Source organism: Nicotiana sylvestris, chromosome 2 (genome assembly GCF_000393655.2).
Source record: "Nicotiana sylvestris chromosome 2, ASM39365v2, whole genome shotgun sequence".
Lineage (NCBI taxonomy): Eukaryota > Viridiplantae > Streptophyta > Magnoliopsida > Solanales > Solanaceae > Nicotiana > Nicotiana sylvestris.
In genome coordinates, this window is record NC_091058.1 from 200,555,342 (window position 1) to 200,564,653 (window position 9,312).

At 41.1% G+C, this 9,312-nt stretch overlaps 1 protein-coding gene across 1 annotated transcript; it reads left to right on the forward strand.

Annotated features, from left to right (window-relative positions):
* Positions 1-244: 244 nt before the first annotated feature.
* On the forward strand, positions 245-1,549 carry LOC104225766 (cation/calcium exchanger 1). The gene has a single exon (XM_009777631.2). It carries the CDS (start codon positions 245-247, stop codon positions 1,547-1,549), a length of 1,305 nt encoding a protein of 434 aa, XP_009775933.2.
* The last annotated feature ends 7,763 nt before the right edge of the window (positions 1,550-9,312 follow it).

Consider the following 9,312-nt stretch of genomic DNA (forward strand, 5'->3'; position numbering starts at 1 on the left):
TAATGACTGCTCTGACTTATACAAACTAATTGATTCACAATCTAAATGTGCCTACATAAAATCAAGTACTTCGTGCTCTGGAAAAGGGTATGTGAATTATCTCGAGTTCTTCTACTGCATCCTAGGTTGGTCTCCAGTACTAGGGCACACTCTCCTGCTTTTATGGCTTGTTTTGTTGTTTTATTTGTTGGGTAATACAGCAGCTGAGTATTTCTGCCCTTCTGCTGAAGGCTTATCCAAAGTCATGAATCTTTCCCCTACCATAGCTGGAACCACTCTTCTCCCTCTTGGAAATGGTGCTAATGATGTCATCTCTAGTATCATCTCCTTCACTCGATCCAGCAGTGGCGGCGTTGGGCTTAACAGTGTTTTAGGTGGTGCATTTTTCGTGTCTTGTGTCGTTGTGGGAGTCATAAGTATAGTCGTATCGCCAAGCCATAGGCTAACCATTGATAAGCCAAGTTTCATTAGAGATGTACTTTTCATCATTTTTTCACTCTCATGTCTCCTTGGGATCATTGTTTTCGGGAGGGTTAATTTGTGGATAGCGATTTGTTTCTCATCTATTTATGTCATTTACATTTGTGTGGTCTGCACCATGCATTTCTTTAGTAAGGATGAAGCAGCAGAAAATGTGAATTCAACGGACAAAGAAGATGAATTGGATAACGAGATTGGGGTTGCATTGTTAGGGTGTGTTGATGAGGAAAAGTCTTCTGAATTATGTCCTAATGAGAAACACACAGAAGAAATAAATTCCTCTATCTTTGGTACCTCCTCATCTTTCTGCAAGTTCATAAATTGTTTTCTTGGTGTTTTGGATTTTCCCCTTTACTTGCCAAGAAGGCTGACCATCCCTGTCGTTAGTGAGGACAAGTGGTCCAAGCCAATGGCTGTAATTTCAGCAACATTGGCACCAATTCTGGCAGCAGCTGTTTCAAGTGAAGGCATGGATTCTCCGACAAGCTTAGCCATTGGCATGACATCAGTTCTAGTAGGGCTTATTCTAGGGAATCTTGCATTTTTGTCTACAAAAGAATCTAGCCCTCCAAAAGAATGCTTGTTGATTTGGCTCCTTGGAGGGTTTCTCATGAGTATTACATGGACATATGTTCTTGCACAGGAATTGGTTTCATTGCTCGTCTCATTTGGATATATAATAGGTATAAACCCTTCAATTTTAGGTCTCACTGTCCTAGCTTGGGGTAACTCAACTGGGGATTTGATATCTAACGTTGCCATGGCACTGAATGGTGGAAAAGATGGGCAACAAATGGCGATTTCGGCTTGTTACGCCGGCCCATTATTCAATACTTTGATTGGTTTGGGGGTCTCCCTTGTGTTTGCATCATGGTGGGAGTATCCAGTTTCTTATGTGCTTCCCAAAGATCCTTTCCTCTGTGAAACTTTGGGATTTCTTATGGTAGGTTTGCTCTGGGCTCTAGTCATTTTGCCTAAGAGAAACATGCAACCGGATATCTCTCTTGGTGTTGGACTTCTGGCGATTTACTTCTGCTTCTTGTTCCTAAGGTTTGCAAAAGGCTTTTAGTATGGAATATTTCGAAGTTTCAAATAAAAGTTGTATGAATTGCTTATTTGACCTGAATTAGCAAGGATATGTATATGAAGCGATGGCTTGTACAATAAGTAAATATTTATATTAATGTATAGGGTAAATTATGCTATGCTAAGTAATTGTGCAAGAGAGTGGCACGTGGAACCGGAGGTAGAGGGTAGCTAAAACCGAAGACAACTGTTCCATTTGTGATCGGAAAGAAAGATGTTCATAAAGATGCAAAAAATGCCAGCCACACGGTAGCGTTTAATGGAGAATATTCTGCAGCATTTAATACGCTGGACGTTACAAAGAATTTATCATTCATGCCCGCCGTTACACATTCTTAATGACCCTCATAATTGACATTAAAGAGGGGCATGATCCTAGGACCTTGTTCCCTAGGTGCAGAACAGTGAGCTCTGCTATCATTGTAAAGAGAGGAATTTTCTAGCAAAATTATGCTATAATCTATTCAAAGCTTTATACAACTTTACCTTCTTACTTTTTGATTTCGTTGCTGTTATGCCCGGAAACATTGCTCCCGGAACTAATATTTCTGCTATTTCATATTCATCTCAAGGCTAAATATTGCATATTTCTTCAATTTTTTTACTATTTCAAGATCGAATTAATTCACTTGTCTAGAAAACACGCATAAATTCAACTATATCATTTTATGGGTAAAGAGTTTTGCGTCCACCATGGGGCCTAGACAGACGTGTAATTAAGTTGATCCTTGCCTCTTTTACTAACGTGTTTTGATTATTTGTTCTTAGCAAAATCACAAAAAATGGAAAATAATGGTGTTACTAACACACACAATCTTGAGGCCGAAGGAGACCAGCCTCAGCGTAAGGATTCAATCAACGATACCCGCAATGAGTGGAGTTATGCCACGTCGATCCACGACAGACGGTACCCGAATCATTTTTGGGAGGCAATCGCTGATGATACTGAAGAGGAGCATGTTGTTGAAGCGGTAAGGGTCCTGCAAGAGAAACAAGAGGTCATTCTAGGCCATCTCACACGACAGGATAAGGTCATGACACAACTAAAATAAGCATTGTCGAGTGCATCCAATAACGCGAATGGATGTGGTCCAGTTCCTCCCAGTGCTCCTGCAAATCAATTAATGCAGAGGTTCGACAACAAGACCCCGAAGGGCGAGATCGGCTTCGATAGAGTCGGGGGAGAGGGTCCAGTCAAACCATCGAGAGTGATCCCTTCAAAAGCGAACTCTTATGGTTTATGAGGGAAGTGAACGCCTGCATGGACCAAATCCTGGGTGCTCCACCGGTGCCGAAAGTGCCAGACTCAAAAAGTATACTAGGTAGCCATACAAACCAAGCGCGGCACCAAAATAAATTTCGAAGCGGTTTAAAATGCCTGGCGTGCTGAAATATGATGGTACTTCGGACCTTGAGGAGCGCATTACCACCTATACAACGGTGGTGAAGGGGAAAGATTTAACTCCCCATGAGATTGAATCTATTTTACTAAAGATGTCCGGGGAGATTCTCACGATGGGAGCCTTGACGTGGTATTCGCTGTTGCTCGAGAAGTCCATAAATTCCTTAGAGATGCCCGCGGATTCTTTTATTAAGGCCCATGCTAGGGGTTAAAAAGGTGTAAGCCCGAAAGTCCGGCATAATTAGAATCGCACAAGGAGAGTCCGAGTTGCTACGGGAATTCATCACCCAGTTCCAAAGGGAAAGAATGTTGCTCCCCGCGGTTCCGGATTAATCGGTGGCTGAAGCATTTACCAAGGATCTGAGTCTGAGAAGTTCTGATGCTTCTTGAAAATTGAAGGAAAACTTGCTTGAGCTACAAGCGACGAGTTGGGAGGATGTTCACAATCGATACGAGTCCAAGATAAGGATTGAAGATGATCAGTTTGTCTTCCCAGCGTCGGCAAAAGGTCGGGAAGAATAAAGAAAAATCAAAAGACAATTTTAACACAAATAGGCGGTCTTCAAGGGGTCGGTTTTTTCCCTACAAAGGGGCCGAAGGACGTGACAGAGGTTTCTGGTCGATAGACAGGTTCGTTATCGACAAAAGAATTGATCGCAGTCAGAACAACAGATCGTTGTAGGACAAAGAAATGTCAGGTTCTCGAGATCCTTCCAATCTAGGCTATCAGAATACAACTTCATTGTCAGTGTAGTAGAGTTGGTATTGGCTATGCGGAACATTAAAGAAGCACAGTTTTCGAAGCCGATGAGGTACGATACCTGCCAGAGGGACCCTAACTTGTGGTGTGAATACCACGGGACGAATGGCCACCGGACTGGGGACTGCCCTCATATACCTTACTAAAACATGGCTATCTCAGGGAATTCATAAGTGCCCGTGCCAAGAATTATTACGGTCATAACAGTGACAATGCAGACCCCTTAAAAACAGGAGAAGATCCCCCGCACCAGACGATCAACATGATTTTTGGGAGAAACGAGATTAACGAAGTTACTTTTCGACAACAAAAAATATGAAGGTAATAGTAACCCATGATAAGAAGCTCTATGAAGTTGTTGAGGACGACATCACTCTCACGGAAGAAGATGTAGATGGATTATTGCTACTGCACAACGATGTACTAGTAATATCTTTAAATGTATTAGATTATAAAAGCAAACATGTTTTGGTGGATCTAGGAAGTTCGCCAATATAATAAAATAGAGAGTATTAGAGCAAGCCAAAATTACTGGAAGCATCATTCTGGCCACAAAACTCTTCGCCGGATTCAACCTCGCAAGTGTAACGACCTGAGGAGAGATCCTGCTGCCCATAAATGCCGAGGGGGTGATGAAGACAACCCTTTTCTAGGTTGTGGAGGATAATATAGGTTATAACATTATTCTGGGAAGGACCGTGGTTGTACGAGATGAGGGCCGTACTATCAACATAACATCAGTTGCTGAAATACCAACTCCCGAATGGATCAAATAGATAAAAGGCTATCAACCGGTAGCAAGGGAGATGAATGCGATTTTGGTCTCCTATAGCAAATGGAAGGAGAATGCGACATAGAAATTACACAAACCAGCACCTGCTCCTGAATCAAATGAAGATAAAGAGGGGGAAGAAGTGTTGGAATCTTATCAGGTGCCAAGATATTTTCAGGTATCAGAAGAGACGGACTCAACGAAGTCCACAATGGAAGACCTCGAATAAGTTGCACTGTTTGAAAAGTTCTTGGATAGGAAATTCCACTTGGGAACAGGGTTGCACCCCAAGATCAGTTATAAATTTATTGAATTTCTTAAGTATAATGCCGATTATTTTGCATGGTCTCATGCAGATGTGACATGAATCCCAACGGAAGTGGCCGTATACAAGTTAAGCTTGGATCCCAGCATTCCTCTGGTAAGACAAAAGAAATGCCCTATTACAAAGTCCAGGAATAAATTCATCAAAGAAGAGGTAACTCCCCTACTTGATATTGGTTTGATACAAGAGGTAAAGTATTCAGACTGGCTAGCTAACGTAGTAGTCGTGCCTAAGAAGAACAATAAATTTTTCATGTGCGTAGATTATAAGCACTTGAATAAGGCGTTCCCAAAGGAATCATTCCCATTGCCAAACATAGATCAAATGATTTATGTAACGGTCAGGCACAAATTAATGAGTTTCCTTGATGTTTATTCCGGTTACAACCAAATTAAGATGAACCTGGAAGATTAAGAAAAATATTCGTTCATAACGAATTTCAGCGCATATTGCTATAATGTGATGTCCTTCGTGCTAAAGAATGTCGGAACCACATATCAATGACTCTTAAATAAGATGTTTGAAAAACAGATAAGAAAAACCATGGAAGTTTATATAGATGGATGCTTGTTAAGTCTTTGAATGAAGGTGATCACCTTAAGCATTTGCAAGAAAATTTTGACATCCTAAGGAAGCATAACATGAAGCTTAACCCCGAGAAGTGCGCGTTCGGGGTCAGCTTCGGCAATTTCCTAGGGTTTCTGGTATCACAAAGGGGGATTGAGGTAAACCCCGATAAGATTAATGACATAAAAGACATCCCGGACCAGCTATCAAGCGTGAAAGAATTTCAAAGGCTCACATAGAGATTGGCCGCTTTGAGCAGGTTCATTTCCCGATCATCAAAGAAATGCCACCATTTCTTTGCGCCGCTAAAAAAAACACCTTCGAATGGACCTTGGAATGCCAGCTGGCTTTGATAGATTTGAAAAGGTACTTGTCAAGCCCTCCGTTACTATCCAAGCCAGAGGAAGTGGAAACATTGTTAATCTACCTAGCAGTCTCGGAGGTAGCGGTAAGCACCGTTTTAGTCTGTGAGGACGAAGGTACACAATTTCCCATTTATTAAGTTAGTAGAATTTTAACGGAGTGGATACATGTTACCTGTATTTGGAAAAGCTGGCCTTAGCTCTTGTAGTCGCTGCTCGAAAGCTGAGGCCTTACCTCCAATGTCACCCGATAGACGTGCTGACCAGCTTTCCCTTGCGGAATATCCTTCACAAACCCTAAATCTTGGGTAGATTTGCCAAACGAGCTGTCGAAATGAATGAATTCGACATAGAGTATAAATCTAGGACTATGATTAAGTCACAAATGCTAGACGACTTTGTGGACAATTTCAGTCTAGGATTCCTGACAGTGAATATCGAGAGTTTGGACCTTATTTATGGATGGTGGTTCTAATATAAAGGGGTCCGGGCTTGGCATAGTATTAACCACGCCTTAGAGAGAAACCCTAAGGTTGTCCATAAGAACAGTCCCTTTGACTAACAACAAAGCAGAGTATAAAGCTTTGATTGCATGACTTGAATTGGCTTGGGGACTAGATTCCGAGGTCATAGAAGTCAAATGCGACTACCAGCGGGTGGTAAATCCAGTCTATGTGATCTTTGAAACTAAAGAGGAGCACATGCAACAATACATTATGAAGGTTCAGGCCCTACTTGCTCGATTTCAAGATAGGTCAATTACGCATATCTCAAGGGAAGAAAACGCAGAAGAGGATGAACTAGCTAACCTAGGTTCATCAACAGAAGCGAAGGGATCCAATTTTGGGATGGTAGTGCAACTCATGCACTCGGTTCTAGATGCAGATAGATACTATGAGGTAAATACGACCAATTTGGTCTAGGACTGGAGGAATGAGATCATTGATTCTCTTGAACATGGGAAATTTAAAGAAGACTCCAAGGCATCTCGGGAGTTGCGTGCTAAATCAATGGGGTATAGCTTTAAAGGAGGCCAATTGTACGAGAAATCCTTTCAAGGCCCACTGGCCCGATGCTTAGGAGCCTCCAAAGCTAACTATGTTATTCGAGAAGTCCACGAAGGGATATGTGGACATCATTCGGGTGCAGACTCCTTAGTACTAAAACTGATAAGGCCAGGATACTATTGGCCCCGAATGGAACAAGACGCCAAAACTTTCATGCAAAAAATGTGATAAGTTTCAACGCTACGCACCATTAAGACATCAACCAACAAAACTATTACACTCAGTTCTATTTCCATGGTTGTTCATGAAGTGGGGAATAGATATCATCAGACCACTGCCGCTAGCCCCTGGTAAGGTAAGATTTCTTTTAATTTGAACTGGCTATTTTTCTAAGTGGATTGAAATAGATCTTTATCAAAAGATCGGCGAACATGAGGTGGTGGATTTGTTATGGGAGAACATAATTTGCAGATTTGAAATACTAAAAGAGATAACCTGCGATAACGGGCCACAATTTATAGGTACAAAGATCACAAAGTTTCTTGAAGACTTGAAAATAAAATGAATCACATTTTCTCCCTATCATTCGAGCGCAAATGGTCAAGCAAAATCAGCGAGCAAAGTGATTATACAAAATCTCAAGAAGAGCTTGGAATCAGCAAAAGTTAAGTGGCCTGAGAAACTACTCGGAGTGCTATGGGCATACCGAACAACAGCCAAATCAAGCACAGGAGAAACTCGTTTTGTCCTTGAGTACAGAGCAGAAGCCTTAATCCTGGTGGAAGTAAGGGAGCCCACCTTGAGATATTTCTAAGCAAATAAAGAGACAAACAATGAAGAAATGTTAATCAACTTGGAGCTACTCGATGAATGTAGGGATTTGGCACATATAAGAATGGCAGCCCAAAAGTAGAATGAAAAGATATTATAATCGAACACCCAACCTCCGTTATTTCAAAGTAGGAGACTTGTTTATAAGGAATGTTACTCAAAACACTCGGGAACTTAATACAGGGAAGCTAGGTCCAATCTTGGAAGGCCCTTGCAGGGTTTCAGCTGTCACTGGGAAAAGTTCGTACGAGTTGGAGAATCATAGTAGAGAAAACTTGCAAAGCAATTGGAATGTGACACACCCCAAGAGATATTATTGTTGATGAATATCACTTGTACTAAAAGTGTGTGCAACACTCTTTTTCCCTTCATTCAGTTTTTGTCCCAATTGGATATTTCTTGCAAGGTTTTTAACGAGGTAATAATAATTTTAATAGCAAGGTTACCCGGCTGTTCACAAGTGCAAACCACTAGAGGATTATTAGATAGTCTTTTGTTCGATAGCATAAATTCCTAAGGGGAAGTAAAGTTCATTATCGAACTGAAGGTTATCTAGTAATTCATTAGTGGAATCCTCGAATGTGCAAAATTTCCAGTGTTCTAATTAGCTTCCTTCACATTCAAACACTGGGGTGAATGATACGAGGATACGGAAACAATGACTGCCATGTCGACCGGAAAATAAAAACAAAAACATAGTTGTATCATCGGGACCGGGGACTACGCGGCTAGCCCTGTAGAAACAAGTTGTGCAGGATAGCCAAAAGAAATGGCAATCTCTTTTTAGCATAGCGAATGCTCATGTACTTTTTGAAAACGTAAGGAATAAAAGTAAAGTCTTTTTATTTCTATCTTGTTTCTTATATGAACAATTAACTGATTTTGTCATTTGAAAGTTAAACAAGTACTTCAAATGCTAGTGACGTAATGAACATGAGATGTCCTCTTCAAGAGCATCGTAAACTTAAGAGGGCCCTCTCTTATTAAAACCCTCACGATAAAGGGTGGTTTAAGAAGAATTTGTGCCCAAAATCAAAATGGTTTTGGGGAAAAACACACCCACAACCTTACATAATTAGACGCAAACAGCAAAACATGTGGGAAACACTTAATCAAAACAGAATGCAAAGATTAAAACTTGCATAAATGTTCAAACAAAATAACACAGAAAGACTCATGTAATACTTGAGAAAAAGACACTTTTAGTCACAATAAATGTGCCGAAATGGCTCAAGTACAAAAGTTGGGAAAAGAAAGGAAAAGCTAAACTGTTGCATCTCCGCAATCCGGATGAAGAGAAGTATATGTGCCCCTAGAGGAAGTAGGTTGATCCGCTGTCGGTTCGATATGTTGGACATCATCATCTTGGCCCTCAACATTGTCACCTTCCTGTTCATCTCCAGTTCTCGAGAACTCAGAATCGATACCAGAAGAGTCGGTAGCATCAGGCCTGACTGGAAGACCCCTTTTTGTGGCTAACTCCAACTCAAGAGCCTTAGCAATTTTTGCATCAAAATCTATGACACCTTCTTTCGCCTCTACTAAGGGTTTTCTCCTCATACTATACATGTAATGTATTTCTTAACAATAAGGGAAGTCGCTTGATGCTGAAGCTCTTCTTTAAGTTGGTGAACCTCAGCAGAAATATTCTCCCGCGCGAACCTCATGGACTGGGGGCTAACATCGAGATCGCAGATAGTAGATCTGAAAAGTCTGTTAT